At 34.3% G+C, this 19376-nt stretch overlaps 1 protein-coding gene across 6 annotated transcripts in view; it reads left to right on the plus strand.

The window, feature by feature from the left end:
• ablim1a (actin binding LIM protein 1a) overlaps positions 1–19129 on the plus strand; it is a 42843-nt gene extending 23714 nt beyond the window's left edge. For 3 of the 6 annotated variants that reach the window (XM_016470932.1, XM_016470929.1, XM_016470934.1), the window contains exons 7-24: positions 2245–2332; positions 3391–3449; positions 4877–4954; positions 5695–5850; positions 6265–6309; positions 7211–7237; positions 7463–7592; positions 8076–8159; positions 8524–8571; positions 13107–13253; positions 14926–15011; positions 15100–15208; positions 15606–15667; positions 15780–15840; positions 16060–16067; positions 16264–16338; positions 16538–16618; positions 17690–19129. In XM_016470932.1, coding sequence (XP_016326418.1) covers positions 2245–2332; positions 3391–3449; positions 4877–4954; positions 5695–5850; positions 6265–6309; positions 7211–7237; positions 7463–7592; positions 8076–8159; positions 8524–8571; positions 13107–13253; positions 14926–15011; positions 15100–15208; positions 15606–15667; positions 15780–15840; positions 16060–16067; positions 16264–16338; positions 16538–16618; positions 17690–17803 — 1458 coding nt within the window. In that variant the 3' untranslated portion in view covers positions 17804–19129. The remainder of the gene's footprint in view (positions 1–2244; positions 2333–3390; positions 3450–4876; positions 4955–5694; positions 5851–6264; positions 6310–7210; positions 7238–7462; positions 7593–8075; positions 8160–8523; positions 8572–13106; positions 13254–14925; positions 15012–15099; positions 15209–15605; positions 15668–15779; positions 15841–16059; positions 16068–16263; positions 16339–16537; positions 16619–17689) is intronic. The other 3 variants (XM_016470930.1, XM_016470933.1, XM_016470931.1) reach the window with 3 other exon arrangements.
• Positions 19130–19376: the final 247 nt, after the last annotated feature.

Here is a 19376-nt window from a genome sequence, read left to right on the forward strand (position 1 = left end):
CTTACTGGTGTTTTGTTTTGTTTTGCTCTCTCCTCTGTGCTCCACATTCGTCACTTCTCACCAGAGCTTACGCTACGTCTACGTCATCCGCAGGAACACCACTCTCTCTGGAACATTGCCACTGAAATGGACAAAATTGCCTCTCAGATTGAAGATAAAGGAGCAAAAAATGCCCCTTCACAATTAAACTAAATCTATTGCAGCTGTCATGATTAAAGTGAAATGTGAAAATTAAATGAAGTGTCGATTGCAGCATTAATTTTATATCACGCTGCATCAGATTTCTTTTTACATGTTTTTTTTTTTTTGCAGTATTGAACCAGTCACACATGTTTCTGTTCAGTGAATGAATGCAATTCACTGAAATCAGTATGTACATCTATTAACAGTAAGTAGCTTTAACAGTAAGCAGAAAGTAGCCTTAAATCTTAAGCTAATAATTTGATAGCCTAACATTTAGACACTTCAACACCCTGTCAGAATATTTCCATCTTCCTGTTTGAATAGGACATATGTCAACACAGGAAAGAAAATTGCGTTCATCAATGAAGCCATCAAGTGACAACCTAACACAGTACTAGAATTGTTTTTTTGTTTTGTTTATATTATATTCAGTTGCTTCGTGCAGTCATCAGACAGTAATCCTCTCAATGAAACACTTTATGGTCAGAACAAACCATATTTATCTTTATGTATTATTGTAGTCTGGGTCATATTTCCTTCATTTTCCTTTTTAAAGGGGTCATATGATGCGATTTCAATTTTTCCTTTCTCTTTGGAGTGTTACAAGCTCTTGGTGCATAAAGAAGATCTGTAAAGTTGCAAAGACTAAAGTCTCAAATCCAAAGAGATATTCTTTATAAAAGTTAAGAGTCAGCCACACCTACCTAAAACGACTCGTTCTAACACGCCCCCACGTCTACGTCACGATGTGGGAAGATTTGCATAACACCGCCCAAATGTTCACGCAAAGAAAGAAGGCATAACTTTTATTCTCGCTGTAGTATTGTTGTTGCCGCCGCCGCCATGTCGTGAAGGCGTTGTGTGTTTCGTTGTGAAAGCAAAACTACTTTGTTTGGTCTTCCAAAAGAGGACGATATCTGCTTCGTCATGCCTAGAGCTGATCCGTGCTGGTCGCTGAGGAAATACATCAATGTGTTTCTTTTTTTTACAATCAATGTGTTTTTTTGAACCTTAAACCGCATAAACACGTTTAATTACACCAAATACACAACATAATGTTCTTTTTAGCAACATATGACCCCTTTAAGATTTTTCAGAACAGACCTGTGGCCCATTTTGGAGTCCTAGCCCACCATTTGAGAATGAATGTTTTTAGATGACATGCAACATGAACAGTATATTTATCACTTGACAGCATGTATGTCCGACAACAAAACACACTGATTGTGACAGACCTCTAGCACAAAAGCATGTTACACACATCTGATGTCTCACAGATAACTGTCTAGAGTTTCACAACGGGCTCACAGCAGACTTCACAGTATTGCAACAGGAAGTTTCATCCAGCTAACTGAATCTGATTAGTTGTGAGAGAGACAGTTGTCCTTTCTCATCACACTTGTGACTGTTTTCCTGTTTGTTATAATGGAATGTGTTTGTGCATCGCTGCTCATGAGTGAAATGGACCCTGTATGAATTACTTTGAGTAGTTTGAGAGCACAAGATACTGCACAGAACCTGTAAGTCTCTCTCAAGACTGATTTTTGTTCATGAATATAAATTAAATAATATTTAATAATAATGTAAAATTGTAAAACATTTTTGTTAAAGACTGTTTTCACTCGGAAATTGCCAGTAAATGTAACAAATAATACAGAAACAGCAAGTGAATTAAACATGAAATAACCATTGGTTGTGCATTAATCATTAAATTAATAAATTAATTAAGCATTGAATTAAATGTGAAATTTTGAAGTAGAAAGACTAAAATAGTATTTTTTTTGTAAAATGTACTCCAGTACTCTTTGTTTTATTTGCAACTTTGAAAAATCAGTTTGAAAACAAAAGTTTTCAGATGATTTCTGCTCTTTAAAGAGAGTCTGCAAACACAGAACATTTCTGTATTATATTTGATAAGCTCATTGGTTCTGGTCATTTGAATAAAATATGTGTCGTCTCACATGATACACATGCAAAACATCAGCTTCTCTATAACAGTCTGTTTGAGTTATCTGTAATGGCTGTTTTACGGTTTAACTTTGAGCGTGTGTTTCTCCACAGGCAGGGGACAAGCACTACCACCCCAGCTGTGCTCGCTGTAGCAGGTGCAATCAGATGTTTACTGAAGGAGAGGAGATGTACCTGCAAGGTGAGCCTCACCCTTTATTATTATCTTTTTTCTTTTGGAAAAAAGCTATTTAATTGCTGGACTATGTTTAACTTAAATAACTAAAATATGGACTATGAATGGACATAATAACCAAAAAATTGACTGTTTAACTAATTAAATAACTAAAATTATATTTCAAATAATATACTGACAGATAAGTTAAAATAGTATTTATTCTATTTGGTTTACAGTGATGTTTTTGTTGTCTAGTTTCACTGGATCAATTTTAGCTGAGCACATGGATTTGTCTAAAGAGTTACTTTTAGTTGAAATGATGTACTGTATGTATTTTTTTTTATTTATATTGCATTGTATTGCATTGTCTTATAGTATGGCAGACAGCAATACACTAGCATTTAAGTTAATTTAAGTTTGGCATTGATTTTTTAAAGGTTTTTGAAAGAAGTGTCTTATGCCGAGTTCACACTGCACGATTTTCACACTCGTCGGATCGCCGTTGTTTTCACACTGCGTGACTATCTGGGGTCGTCTTAGGCTGTGTTTATTTAATCAAAAATACAGTTAAAACTATAATAGTGTGAAATATTATTAGAATTTAAAATATATTGTAAAATATAATTTATTCCTGTGATGCAAAGCTGAATTTTCAGCATCATTACTCCAGTCTTCAGTGATATTTCAGAAATCATTCTAATATGCTGATTTGCTGCTCACAAAACATTTCTTATTATTGTCAATGTTGAAAACAGTGTTACTTTATTTTCAGGATTCTTTGTTGAATAGAAAGTTTAAAAGAAGTGCATTTATTTGAAATATTAATCTTTTGTGGAATTACACAAATTATATTTCTTTACTGTCACTTTTGATCAATTTAATGCATCCTTGCTGAATAAAATGTTTTTTTTCAATAAAATTGTATATATAGTTATTTTAATTACATTGTAGCAGAATGACTGAAGATGTGCCACATAAAGGTCACCTCTGAAAATTACAGTTCTGCTTTAGATGCTTTGTCAAAAAGTGACCCAACTGACATGACTTCGTTATTTTTACCATCTCTTTCCTTATTTGTGCAGGATCAACAGTTTGGCATCCAAGCTGTAAACATTCACTCAGAGGCGAGGAGAGACAGCGGGTACGGTCCTTTCCATGTCATTCTGAGTCCTGTGTTTACATGTGTGTCCTGTGTTGTCGCTGTCTGTATGTTCTTCTCTGCTAACTCTTTTCTGAATGTAAACAGATGATATTGTTAGCTGTGAGGCTGTACTTTCTTCTTCTGGCTGTTTTTAGTAGACGTGTCGCTCAAACAATCATTCCGGGAACACCGCTATAGCTTAGGCGGTTCACAATCTTGCGTGATGTCCGAACTAGGGATTTAACGATTACCGGTTTCATGATAAAATTCCCCACGGTTAGTATTACCGTTTCATATTTTAATTATCATTAAAACCGTATTAGATTACCGCGATTTGAACAACTCACAATATATAAATACTGTCCATCATAAAGCACAGTTTTAAGTAACAGTCTCACGTGTGCACAGCACGCAGGGTAGTTTCTTTTTGAGTGAAAACAGGGCGGAATCCACAGCTATTGCCTGCATCTCTAGCTCTCCTCAGCAAAACAGAAAGGCAGGTACTGTACTCGCTGTTAGCTGTGCCATGGCATCGCTTGACCATGTGCTGCCCCCTGGAGGCGGCAGATTGCAGTGCTCCTCACTTGCAGTTACACTGCAGCTCTCACACCGCCTGCTCAGTTTTAGCCATAAACCATCATTAACATATGGTTTATTCCATTTCACAGATGCTAGTGCTACAGAACAGATCGTTTAGCCCAGTTACTCTGTTATGGTGCGAAATTAAGTCAAGCTAGGCTGCTGTAATCACGCATGGTGCATGTCAGCATTTCAGCATTTCAATATGCTGAGTAATATCAGATGCACTTACATTTCGATCCTCAAGCATTTCCTGCCATCGGAAACATGAAATTGCCATTGACGATTCTCATTCATTGTGTGGAAGGCAAATGAATGATTTTTTTTTTTTTTTACTTTTAGGTTTGTTTCAAGGATGCTGTCATCATTTAGTCCTATCCTTCACAATATATATATAATTGTTTACAGGTCAAAGTTTTCTTACATTTATATTTGAATATGTTATATATATTAGAACATGTATATTTTGATGCTTAGAAGGATTTATATTTTATATTTTTGTCGATTTGTTGTGCATTTTCAGCTGATTGTCTTTCTGCAGCATGATTGGCCAGTAGGCAATGAATATTTTAATAAATCATAATGTATCTCTTTACAGCCATGTGCAAGCAGGCACAAAATGTGTTAACATATAAAAGTTAAACTATATTAGGCTCATTTGATGCACAGTAAAGCAAATATAAGTAACACACTCAAAAACAACTCTTCTGGTAAAGGCTAATGCAACATTGAATAATCACGTCAATGGGGAATATAGTTGTTTAGATGAAAATGCAAATGCTGATGTTTTGATTTATTGCTTATAGTGAATATAGGTTGTGGGTTCTAAATCTGTGCTTGTTCCACAGCCGACACGCTCGTCGTCCGAGACTATATGTTCCAGACCTGGTTCAAGCATACATAGCTCACCGGGTCACACCATATATGTAAGTGCATGAGTTCATCATAGTGTAAATATATTTCCACAAAAATATTAAGCAGCACAACTGTTTTCAACATTGATAAAGATAATAAATGTTTCTTGAGCAGCAAATCAGCATATTAGAATGATTTCTGAAGGATCACGTAACACTAAAGACTGGGGTAATGATGCTGAAAATTCAGCTTTGCATCACAGGAATAACTTACATTTTAAAATATATTCACATAGAAAACAGTTATTTTAAATTGTAATAATATTTCACAATATTACTGTTTTTACTGTATTTTTGATCAAATAAAAGCACTCTTGGTGAGCATAAGATACTTCCTTCAACAAAAAAAGCAACCCCAAACCTTGAACAGTAGTGTAAATGCTTTTAAACCTGATTACTCAAATATTTATGACTATTATACATTTTATTGCAATGTTACAAATTGGCTTAGCCAAGTCATCTTGTAGTTTTCTGGCTGTTTAAACAGATAGAAATCCTAATAGATGGCTCTCTTTCCTGTCACTGTGAATTCTGACAGCAGTATTGAAATATAAATGTTAGCTTATTAAAGCAACAACTGTGGTAAAATCGCTGTAACGTAAGTGGCTTTTTGCATTTTTATATTAAAATGATCATGCTCAGACCCTTATACTGGCCTAGGAGAGGCTTTTTATAGAACTTTATATTTTCACTGCTGTCATGTAGAAATTCAGACATCTTTGTGTCTTCCTGTGTGTGTTTGTGTCCCATAGGCAAAAGTAGACAATGAGATCCTTGATTACAAGGATTTAGCAGCCATTCCCAAGGTCAAAGCCATTTATGACATTGAGCGTCCAGATCTAATCAACTATGAACCACTTTACACCACCTCACTGGATGAATCAGAGGAGAGAGAGAGTGTGGGAGAGGTAAAAATAAGTCAAACAGAAGCTCTGTTCCAAGCTCTAGTGTCCTTTCTATCTAGACAGCATCATAGGTCACATGCTCCTGATGTAAAGACTGATTAAAAAGGTGAAGTAGGTAGCAAATTATACCACATTCTAGCCAAATTCTACAGCAGCATATATGCACTTAAATTTTATTCATCAGATGAAATTTTTATAGGATATTATAGGATGCTGCCTTAGAAGGCACATATTTAAGTAGTGAACAGGGATGCAAACTGAGTTTGAAACGGAGCTCTTGAGTTCAGTATAGTATTGAATACAGGCTAATTAATTTTTTCTGCTTGTATAAAATTGATATTTATTCACGAACAGTAGTATGTTGTTTCTCACTGACCTGGACTTTATTATCCCAACACAACACCTTTCTGTTGACAGCTGCAGAGCTCCAGGAGAGAGTGTTCGCCCATGCCAGAAGACAGAGTAAGTTAGTCACATGACCTTTCACCTGTCCACTGATAGGCTGTTCCACTCAGTCATTCGCATGTTATTGGTACTGTCCTGAATCCCACACTGGATGTGGACTAGCAGTCTTGAGGTAGTCCAGAAGATTGTATTGTGTCTCATTTGTGATTTTATGATTCAGATAGATGCTCAAGAGTGCCCCTTTGTGGCCACTTATCCACACAATTTATCTTCAGGGCATCCAGATGTTTTTGTTTACTTTTAATTGTCCTTTAATTTTCAGTGATGACTCTCATTAGATTATCGCTATTGTAATACAATAATGCTTTTATGCTTCATTATTGTGATAGTTTTTTTTTTAATAAATAAATAATTACCATAAATTCAAGGCAATACAACACATATGATAGTACCATGATAAATACTTTATTTAAAAAAAGCTGTCTTTATTTTGAGGCAGTGTACTTTTTTTATAAATGCAAATAAATGCTGTTCTTTTGAACTTTCTATTCATCAAAGAATACTGAAAAAAGTATCACAGTTTCCACAAAAATATTAAGCAGCACTGCTTTCAGTATTGATAATAATGTACAGTATGTCATTTCCATGAATATAAAGACAAAATGCATAAAGCAGTGCGTAAATACATACATACATACAAACAAACGAAAATAAATAAATATGCAAAAACGGAAAATATGATATGATTTTTCATTTCTGAAAAATATCATTTCTCAAATTTGATTTTGGGTTTAAATTTGACCCAGGCATGACAGGTTTTCTGAGATTCACCGCCATAAATTAATTAATTAATAAATAGTTTGTTAGTTAGTTTGTTTGTGTATCTATTTCCCCAGTTCAGTGGTGTCCCAGTGACAGTGTTCACAAAGTTTTCTTTGTATATGTATTTATTTTTCAGACCAGGTCACCCACACCGACTACTGAGGTGAGTCATATTTAGAGTTTTATTTTGCATGCAGGCAAAAATCAAATGATTACATAATATTACTGAATATTTATTTGTGTTTTATTGGAGAAATGCAGTTAATTTTCATTCTAAATATTTAAGAATTTATTTATAGATTTTGTATTGTAAGTGGATCACATCTAGATTTTCAAATTAAACAATGGTGGTTTTTTTTTACGGGTGTATCTTTCCTGTGTTTTTCAGGGTTACTACGACATGAGAGAACGAATCCTCCACCGGTCGACAAGTCACGGCTCCATCGGGTCGCCCATTTACAGCCGCCACAATTACACCCCCACCCTGTCACGCTCACCACAGCACTTCCACAGACCCGGTGAGCTATGAGCCCTGTCTGCTGTGCTCGAAAGACTAATATTAAAATTTCACCAAATCAATTTCTCTTTTCCTTTCATGGATTATTTACAGTTTTCTAATATAGCACTGTTCTCCTCCAGTGTCCAAATTTAGTTTTAGAATAGAGAAAGCCTATCTCTAAAATCTAGGACTGGGTGCTCTAACTAGTATCTCATTTTTAGAATGACATTTTCGGGATGAGCAATTGTGAACTTTTGTGAACAACTGTGAATCAAATCAAATGATCAAAAACCTTTCTTTTATTTATTTATTAAAAACATTGTGTAAACAGGCCTTATTTATTTATTTTTAACTACTGCATTTTACTTTTTGTATTAAATATTTTGAATTGAATTGGCTGCAATGGCTGTTCAGCCATATATATATATATATATATATATTTCGCCCAGCCCTAATTTGAATTATTCTCCCTATTGACCTTTGACCGTGTTTGTGATTGGAGGCACTGAGCCGTCCAGTGGTCGGAGTTCCCCAGGGGCCAGCACCCCTCCTCTCCCTCTGACTCCTAAACATTTTCACATGCCAGGTACTGTTGGAGACTTCCAGTGACCCACTCTGTGTCAATCCCAGCATGCCCCTGTGTCTAAGCAAATGTTCACTATTCATAGCACTTTCTGTGTGTGGTTATCTCTCTGTCTTAAAGCAACAGTTCACGCAGAAATGAAAAGTCTGCACAAGCAAACACCACAAACATTTTCATTCAGAAAATGTAAAGACCTTTCTTTGGTAATAGTATATCAAAACTGTAAGTGGTGCAGTTGCCAGTTTCTCAGACTTGATTGTTCATCGATGCATTTTGTATGTGTTATTGTTTTGTTTCTCTGTTTAAAAACCCAATTCTCTTGTATTAAGAACTAAAATGAACTAATTTGACTTTTCCTTTCTTTCAGATCAAGGAGCAAACATCTACAGAAAGCCACCTATCTACAAACAGCATGGTACAGTCATTCAGAATCTTTGAATTCAGTAATTTCACAATAAATAGATGATTAGAATTTTGACATACTGTATGCCTGATGTCACCAGATGTTTTGTGTGTACATATGTTTTACTTTTTTGTAAGTCCCATTATTTTCAGTGGTGATTCTAATTAGATTATTAGATTATCATTACTGTAATAAAATAATGTTTTAATGTTTAATTATTGTAATGCAGTGGGGTTTTTATTTGAATAAATTATCATAAATTAGCAATACAACACATGCTACCATACTACCATACCATGGGTCAATGCACTTAATTGTGAATTGAATATAAAGCTCAAACAAACAATAAAAAAATTAAATAAGACCTTATTTTCTGTAATTCTGTAAACATTTCACAATAAATAGATGATTAGAATTTTGACATACTGTATGCCTGATGATTTATAATATACACTAAAGCAGTGTTTCCCAACCGTCTTATGTACCCACACAGCTCCGTATTAAGTCACTAACACCATAATTCATATTATACTGGATATCGTTTAGCAAGCATTATCATTAATGTTATTTAAATGCTCATTATTATGATTCACTTTGTAACCAGGTTGTTTCCTCTATCTTCAGTGAGACTCCTGGGTCCAGGCACCAACTGTTAAGACCAACTAGGAGTTAGTCAAGTCTTCATTTTTAGATTCAAATTAGACCAGTCTACCTTATTATGTAACTGAATTAAAAAAATTAGAATATATAATTTTTTTCAAAATAAAAGTAATTTGCACTCTGTGTATGGTGAAACTGAAATGCCATAGAGTTATGAAATATCAGAAATAACAGCAAATACATTGGTACAAATTTTGATGAGAAGCTGCAACTTAAAGGATAAAGGCTTACATTTTTTATAATGCAAAATCTAAATTTTTAAGCACACCCTGAGGCACACCAGGCACCCCTGGTTGGGAATCACTGTTTTTAAAGGAATACTTCACCTAGAAATGAAAACTTGCTGAAGATTTGCTCACCCTCAGGCCATCCAAGATGTAGATAAGTTTGTTTCTTCACTTGTGAATTGAATATAAAGCTCAAACAAACAATAAAAAAATTAAATAAGACCTTATTTTCTGTAATTCTGTAAAAAAGATTAACCCTATAGATAGTTTGTTTATTTTTTTTATTGAAAATACTGTGTAAACGGCTTAATTTAGTGGTCGCTTCTGGCCAAAATACGAGTACATAATCCATAATAACACTTCCTTCAGTGAAAGTCCATTCCCTGTTGTCCTCTCACATCAAAACCAACATATTTGTTTAGAACTGTTTGTTTAGGACTGTTTTGGCTTGTAAACGGTGCTTATTCTGTGCATAATTCTCTCCTGATTCAGACAAGGCAACTTTTTCACTGGAGAAAGCAATATTATGGATAGAGGACTCATATTTTAGCCGGAAGCAACAGTTTCAAAGTTAAAAACATCTTAACGTTGGATTTGTTTCTTACAAACACGCAAGTTTTCACTTCACAAGATGTTAATTGATGGACTGGAGTGGTGTGGATTACTTGTAGATTATTGTGATGTTTTTATCAGCTGTTTGGACTCTCATTCTGACGGCACCCATTCACTGCAGAGGATCCATTGGTGAGCAAGTGATGTAATGCTACATTTCTCCAAATTTGTTCTGATGAAGAAACAAACCAATCTACTGTACATCTCGGATGCCCTGAGGGTGAGAGAATTTTCAGCAAATTTTCATTTTCTGTGAACTATTCCTATAAGTATTGCATTGTGAAGACTGCATCTGATTGAGTTCTTAAAATGCTTGCCTGTATTTATTTACTACATTTTATGGATTGTATTTAAAATGACTATATAGTTTCATCATTGCAAGCATTAAAGCACACATGTTGAGCAACTAGCTGTTCTGTTTACTGTTAAAGTCTGTTTACACAGTTTTATTCAGCAACTGTTGGGTTAAATTTTGGTTACATTTTTAAATTAACTTTTTAACCCAACAGGTGGGTTAGTCCATATTTGACCCAAAATTGGGTTGAAACAACCCAGCATTTTTTAGAGTGTACATTGGTAAACTAGTTAACAGCCAAAACTAGCAGCCAGAGAGAAAATCAAAGTCAAGGAATTTCAGAATATTTCACGTCATGACTGAATATGTTTGTATGTCATTTTACCATATTTCTGTGTTTTGTTTGTTTGCTTTTATTTGGAAACTGTGAGTCCCTCCACCTCATTAATATCTGCTTGTGTGCCATTAAACACCACCTCAATGTAAACATGTAAGTATTGTTTGAAGTCTTCTCAACTGAGCTCATTTCACTATAAATATTAATCAACTGATAAATCAATCATCATTAAAGCATCTTCTCCTGATGAGTGCTTTATGAACTTTCATTCATATTCATAAATATCAAAACTTGCAAAAAAATTGCAAGATTTTCTAAAGTTAGATATGCATAGTATCAGCTAATGTATTTACTGGAGGTGGGTTAGTCCATATTTGACCCAAAATTGGGATGAAACAACCCAGCATTTTTTAGAGTGTACATTGGTAAACTAGTTAACAACCAAAACTAGCAGCCAGAGAGAAAATCAAAGTCAAGGAATTTCAGAATATTTCACGTCATGACTGTGAATATGTTTGTATGTCATTTTACCATATTTCTGTGTTTTGTTTGTTTGCTTTTATTTGGAAACTGTGAGTCCCTCCACCTCATTAATATCTGCTTGTGTGCCATTAAACACCACCTCAATGTAAACATGTAAGTATTGTTTGAAGTCTTCTCAACTGAGCTCATTTCACTATAAATATTAATCAACTGATAAATCAATCATCATTAAAGCATCTTCTCCTGATGAGTGCTTTATGAACTTTCATTCATATTCATAAATATCAAAACTTGCAAAAAAATTGCAAGATTTTCTAAAGTTAGATATGCATAGTATCAGCTAATGTATTTACTGGCCCCTTATTTCCAGACCTTTAATATCATATCATATTTGCTTTTTTTTTTTTTTAAAGATTACATTGTTGCATTTAAAAATGACAGCCTAGTATTATTGCTTGTCAACAAGTATTGAAATATAATTTTAAAAAAGAATGAAAAAAATTAGTTTGGGCTAAATCTTAAATTCGTTGACATTTAAAGGGGTCGTTGTCATACAATTTTGTTTATTATTGTTTATTTTTTCCCATAAGTTCCACTTATAATATTAATATATAATATCTATGCCAAGATATTATAAGTTGACAATTTTCCACTTCCTCTCTGGCCCTTAGAATCGAATTAGCTGTTTATGTTCTTGTTTTTTGTTGTTGTTTTAATTCATTTTCCTGCTGTTCCCTGTATGTAAATGCCTTCTTTGCATGTGAAATGAGATACAATGCTTTTGCTCTTGCTTACGAGCTGCAGGTTTGCTGTTGAGTTCATATTGTTCTACTCCATCCCTAAATAATCTCCACTGAATCTGCATGTGTGGCTAAATTTGTTACGATCAGCCTAAAATGATATGGGATCTTGTTAAAAATAAACTTTAACTGCTCATTTCTATTGCCAAATGCAGTGCTGTAGGTGCTACACACCAGGGTTATTATAGTTAACTAAAACTCCAAATAAAATAAACGTTAACTTAAATAAAATAAAAATGATTTTATTTTAGCTGTTACCAAAGCAAAATTTTTCATTTTCATTTAGTTTTACTTGATGTATTAAAATGACTAAAACTGGAATAAAATATTAATTAAACATATTTAGACAAATAACAAACAAATATACAACTAATTTACTTAAAAAATGCAAAAGTTTAATTCAAAATATTCAAAAATAACAAAATAATTATAATAATGATAATAGCACTGCTAAACACAGCCAGGAACAGCACAATGTTTGGCCGAAATTCCCATATTTTACTAGTTATTCATTGTTACATCTGGTGTTTTGGTATAATGTGTCTTCATCCATACTATTGAAAATATTGTAAATATCGCAGTGATCATTTTTATTAATCAGTCTGATGTCAGTAAATTTAGAAAAAGAGGGGTTTTTATTTCAGCTTAGTTTCATTTGCCTTTTTTTATCATGGTGGACATTTTTCTTCTGACTGTTACTGTATGATTTCATAGCACATTAAACTCTTTTACCTCAAAAAGAATTTGGATTCTTCATGATAAGACCCCTTTAAAGTTGCTATAGTCGTCCGTAGATGGATTCAGCAGGTCGGATCCCACTGTCTGCATGTTAACACTCATGCTATGTGTTCTGAAGCCAGTGATGGTTTGTCAGATTGCTGCATGGCTTATTTTGGCTGATTGATTTATGATACAGCTATGCATGTTTAGCGTGCAAGCAGACAACCAATAGCCTCTAATACTAAATACTGCTTCTTATATGTTGTAAAAAGTGAGTGTGGGTTATCATTGGCCTTAAACCCCTGACCATGTGCCACATATGGCTTGTAGCAGGCATTTTCTGCTATCTGTTGGTTAGATGTTGGTCTAGCCACACTGATGGTTCACAGCCTCCCCCTGGTTTATTGATCTAGATTCAGCTGCCTTTGCAGCCCAGAGTAAGTCTGCTGATGACATCATCAAATCCGCCAAATTCCCCTCGGCGTACACCTCTGGTCCAGACTACCCAGCAAAGATAGAGACAGACTGCTGGTCCTCCCCGATCTCCCATGCTGCCCTAGGTACTGTGGTCACCCATGATACATCTGTTCCCAAAGTCTCCTTGCTTCTGCCTTAAAGGGACAGTTCACCCAAAATCGAAAAATTACCATCATTTACTCACCCTCATGTTTTTTAGACTCTGTATTGTTATTTTTTCTTCTTCTGTGAAACACAATTGAGGGGTGTTTCACAAAAAAAAAAAATATAATAATATTAATTTGTGTAGATACAGTAAAATGCTAGTATTACTAAAGCTGCTTCTTCACTGAAAATAATGTGGTGTAGGAAAAATTTCATTCAGAAATTGCTAGTAAATTTCACAAATAATTACAAAGAAACAGCAAGTAACACACTGAATTAAACATGAATTTTTGAAGTAGAAAGACTTAAATAGTAATAGTATTTCAGTATAGTATTTTAGTATTTAAAGGGATAGTTCACCCAAAAATGAAAATTTGATGTTTATCTGCTTACCCCAGGGCATCCAAGATGTAGGTGACTTTGTTTCTTCAGTAGAACACATATGATGATTTTTAACTTTAACCGTTGCAGTCTATCGGTCGTATAATGCATGGCAATGGTAATAAAATCTATGAGAGTAAAAAAAACATGCACAGACAAATCCAAATTAAACCCTGCGGCTCGTGACGACACATTGATGTCCTAAGACACGAAACGATGGGTTTGTGCCAGAAACCGAACATTATTTATATAATTTTTTACCTCTAATGCACCACTATGTCCAACTGTCTTTGAGCACGCGCAGGCATCCGGTGCGTGAGGTGTGTACGCTCTCTGGCGTAGTTTAAGCAAGCGCCGGAAGTGATCTCTCGCGCGTATACGTCACTCATTGTTTACACAGTGCACAAACATTGTAGGTACGACGGCTAATCAAAATGGTACTTACTTGCGCTTATCCGGTTCGTGTCTTAGGACATCAATGTGTCGTCACGAGCAGCAGGGTTTCATTTGGATTAAACCCATTGGTTTAAACATAACATTTTTTAGTAATTTAATGTTTAAACCAATTCAACACCAAAAAAAAAACGTAAAACAGAAAACATTCTCAGAACATTCTGGCAAGGTTCTCTCAAAGTTATGAACAAACACTCTTCCAATAACGCTAATAGAGCATTTGTTCAAACCCTTCTTGTGTTCTCAAAAGGTTAGCCATTTTTTCACATTACTACTTGTTTCAGAAAGTAACATTCACATGATGGTTGTCAAATGGAATGTTCCCTTAACATTCGCATAACCAAGAAAACATGTTTTTAAAACGTTTTAAAAACTAGATTTTTTGAACATTCAGAAATAATATTTTCATAGCTTAATGAGAACATTAACAAAACGTTCTTAGAACATATATTTGTTAGCTGGGCGGCTCCTGAGATTGACTTCAAAGGTTTGTGTCGTCTTTCTGTCCATGTGTTAATGTGTAATCATTTTTCTTGCAATACACAAGTGATCATTTCATTTATGTTCTGTAGACTGTAGTTCTGTAAATATCAGAAGGTAGAAAAAATAAGATGATAAGTCTGATTCATCATATAAAAACAGACTCCGCTTAATGCAGCATTTCTCATAGCACAGATTGGTTAGTCCTTACTCAGTCGTTTGCTTTAGCTCTTCCGGTGTGTGTGTGTGTGTGTGTGTCTACTAATGTGTTTTTGTTGTTGTGGTGGTGGTGCTCAGGAACAGACGGGAGGAGAAGGTCAAGAGAGGAGGACGAGGAGGAGCTCCAGAAACGCAGACAGATTCAGGAGGAACATCTCAGCAAGGTTAGGAGATGTCTGTAACTAAAAGAATGATGCAACCTGCTCAACAATGCAACACAAAGTCTAAAATGATTCTTGTTTCTGATTCCAGATCCAATCTGGTTTGGGGAAAATGATTCTTAAAGAGGAGATGGCGAAAGAGATGATCAGAGAACGTCATGCACGGAGCCTGTCAGCACAACGCTACGAACATGGAAGCAGTAATGCTCCTCAGTACAATAGATTGCATATTAGACGCTCATTGTTCTGTATCTTGACTTTCTTCAAGATTAAGGAACAGGGCCATTCAGAATATAATTGAGAATTTACAATTCCAACTGAATTCCTGAATTTTAATCGAGGTAGCAAATAGGATGCACAATTGTAATTTGAATTTAATGATAGAATTTTCCATTTTAATTTTTGGGTGGAGTATCCCTTTAAAGAATCAGCATTAATGGAATGAAATGCATATTAAAATATATATTATATTGCATATTTTAAATAAATTTGAAAAGTATATTAAAAATAATGCTTACACATATACTATATATATGTGCATTATTGAACAAATATTTTTTTTCATAGTGAATGTGTTCAATATTATTAAAATTGCAGATCGAAATTCAGCCTCTAAAACAGGCTCACTGCCTGGATACGGGCGAAATGGACTGCATCGGGTAAGATCCCTTTATTATTGTCACTCAGTATTTAATATAATATAATATAATAATGATAAAAGATATATTATTCAGCCCACTTTGTCTGTTTCTAATGTATATTTTGTTCCAGCCTCAGTCAACTGATTTCACTCAGTATAACAGTTACGGAGACGTGTGCGGTGGGATGAGAGGTTGGTTCCATCCATCTTTAGTTTAACTTTAATTACATACATTAATATGTAATGAGAGCAATAATAATCACAGTCATATATATTGTGGAAGTAGTATAAATTCATATAGACGATAAAGCATCATGCAGTGCAGAAACTGAGATAGCTAGCATTTCACAAAGTGGCTATTTTAATGTATAAATATAAAAACAAATCTTTTTCTTTCTTTCTTTTTAACAGAGTTTCAGGTATGTAGATTACCGTTTTGAATCACTCTGTGTGTTTCCATGTATCTTTATTGCATCCTTATTATAATAATATGTTAAATTCTTTAAAATACATGTTCATACTCATTCGTCCTACATGATGTGAAATCAGATTGAAAGATACAGTTGACCTCTCATTAAGTACTAGCTTCTCTTTCTATTAATGATTTGTTTCTAGCCCATGCATGATGGCCACCGTACAGCCACCAGAATGGACAGAGGAGTGTCCATGCCTAATATGCTGGAACCAAAAGCAAGTGTAACATATTAAACTAGCATAAAATTATCTGATATTTAATATGATTTTAATTATTAGGCTGTTCAGCATTCAGTGAGTTACTTGGATGTGTTGTAACTATGCAGCCTGATTTATTAGACCCTACATTTCGAACATTAAAAAGAGTTTGTGCAGATTTTGCATTTTTGTACTGATTGATATGTCTCGTTTGAAGGTATATCCATATGAAATGCTTATGGTGACCAGCCATAGTCGCTCCAAACTGCCCAGAGATGTGGACAGAACCAGACTAGAGGTAATTTCTCACAGTATTTGTGCAACAAAACTTTGCATTATGATATATCCAAAATGCCCACTCAGAAAAATATTTAGGCTTAAAGATTTTAGAATTTTTGTATTTGAATTGCAGGTTAAATTTCCACCAAATTTGGATAACACAGTTTTTACATTAACAGACTAATAAACGTAATGTGATGCATATTTGTCACTCATACATAAATGAAATCGGTAGGAAAGGAGTAAGATTTCTGGAATAGTACTTAACCTAATAGTTAACCCAATAATTAAACTGAAGATTTTGCCATATTTTAACTATGTTCACTTTTAACTGAATTTAAAAATATTTATGATGATTCTACGCAATTTGAATAATTGCATTTTGAAAATACGATTTTTTATTTATTTAAATAAAATCAAATAGATGCAAACTTTTTTTTTTTTAAGAGCAGAAAACTTTCCTGTTTCATTTATGAATTTTATGTAGAAGTCTGTTTCTGCCACAGGATAAATAAAGAAATAATTCAATATTTGACTTTTTATTTTATTTTATTTTTTGCAATTCTGAGTTTATATATCACAATTCTGACTTTTTGTCACAATTTTGAGAGGGAAAAAAACTGAATTGCAAGATGTGAACTCTATAAATTCGCAATTCTGAGTGGAAAAATCTGAATTGTGAAATATTAACTCAATTACAAGGACAAAAAAAAAATCAGAATTGTGTAATAAAACGTAGCAATGAAAAAAGTACAAGAATTCTGAGGAAAAAAAAGAGATATAACAAGAAGTCAGAATTCGGAATTGCGAGAAAAGAAGTTAGAAAGAATTCTGAGTTTATATCTTGCAATTCTGAGCAAAAGTGTCAGAATTGCAAGGTATAAACTCAGAATTCTTTCTGACTGAAGTCTAAATTGTGATATAAACAATTGCATTTTTTTTTTTTTTTTTGCCTTTGTGGCCTTAGTTTTATTAGTTTGCCTATATTAAAACCAATCTGAACTATTGTCTTCCAAATGGATGGTTATTTTATAAATTAGGCTTAAATATTTTTGGAGTGATTTTTGCTCTTTTTCACCTGCATTTCTAGCACCATCTGGCTCCAGAGATGTTCTTTGAAATCTTTGGGATGGAAATTCAGGAATTCGGTAGGTTACCTCTGTGGAAACGCAATGAACTGAAGAAGAAAGCCAGACTCTTCTAACCGGGATCTACAACATCTGCACACACTCACATGATGTATCACACAGCTGTTTACTCCTCTTCTGTTGTTTCTTGCTAAAACTATAGCCAGAAGAAAGCTCCATGCTGCAATATTATCATATGATGTCAGTTTGTAATAAACAGAGGGTCTAAGCATTTCATCTGTATCTCCAAAATTCTCAACACTTTATTTTTTGTCTCTGTCGCTTTAATTGTCTCTCTTCTAGAAATGAGTCACCCTTTTTTTGTTGTTCTTTGTTGTTGTTGCATATCTTTGTAAATCATGTTTATGCAGGTCTGATTATCTGAGCCTTTGTAAATTTGCAGTTATAATCATAATTCACTATTCCAGTAAAGACTCCTCTGTTAGCGTCACTTTTGGTTCTGGGAGGGATTGTAGATGCTACACTGAGTAGGTGTCTGTTTCTTTGTAGCTGTTCTTGTATGTTTTGAGTGCATTCAGCGAGACTTAATCCATACTAGCACATATCCATGTATTCACCCTTTGCTATTGTACCAGCCTCCAATTAACATCTGTTAATTAAAGGTCAAGTGTATCATTTCTGTGCCAACAGCAGCACTAAACAGAATTGAAAAAAATATTGATCACTGTCAAAACACATGTCCATCTTTCATTGGTCAAACCCACATCATTGGTTACTGGCTTCTCAAACTGGTAACTTTTCCATTTTATACCACTAATGGTTCAGAAGTGACACACTTCACCTTTACGCTTTCTATGCTGATTTAACTGTTGAATCAATGCGGATGTCCCTGGTATATTGTACATTTAAATAATAGAATACAAAGTTAAGGTAAAAATTAACTGCATTTGACTTTTTTTTTTAAAGCGCGCATATTCAGTCACACTGCCAATTTATTGTATCTCAATTGTATTTCTGAGTAAAGGGAAATGTCTCGATGTGCAGCTCTCAGTAAAAACCAAAGGCATTACATTATATGAGAGCTGTAGTCTAACAGCTGTTTATTTCTTCATCCTCATTAATCAAATCAGATGTATTATTGTGTAGTATTTCTTTATGCACACTAGAGTGCACTGGACTTCCTGTGAAGCTAGTACAGTGAATTATTGGCTGGACCAAATCAACTAATTCAGATGAAAACATTCTCAATAAACACCATAACTACATTGACAGGTTTGAATAAAATTTGGGTAAATAGAATACATGTCCTTCCTCCACTTCTCTCTCTTTCTTCATATACTTCACAAACATTCATGTAATTAGGTGTAACTGACTGGAGTGGCTGTCAGTGATTATGACTATATATTTGTGTGTGTGTGTGTATCCATGAAAAAAGTTTTATTGAGAATCAGCGACTTTTCAAGCGGGCTTTAGCTCCTTTCCACTGAAAAGAGTCCACAACACAAACATCAGTAAGTAAGCGAAGGGTTTAATCAGCTCTGTGATGTTTACAGTGTCGCACTGTGTATATTTGCTGGAGTCCATACAAGTATAAAGCTCTGTCTTACAGGGTGTTTTAATATAATAATCCACTAGAATGATTGTATCTCTTTGTCTCAGATCAGTGCAGCTGCCAATGACCTTTTGGTT

The sequence above is a fragment of the Sinocyclocheilus anshuiensis genome, unplaced genomic scaffold (genome assembly GCF_001515605.1).
Source record: "Sinocyclocheilus anshuiensis isolate Anshui unplaced genomic scaffold, SAMN03320099.WGS_v1.1 scaffold961, whole genome shotgun sequence".
Lineage (NCBI taxonomy): Eukaryota > Metazoa > Chordata > Actinopteri > Cypriniformes > Cyprinidae > Sinocyclocheilus > Sinocyclocheilus anshuiensis.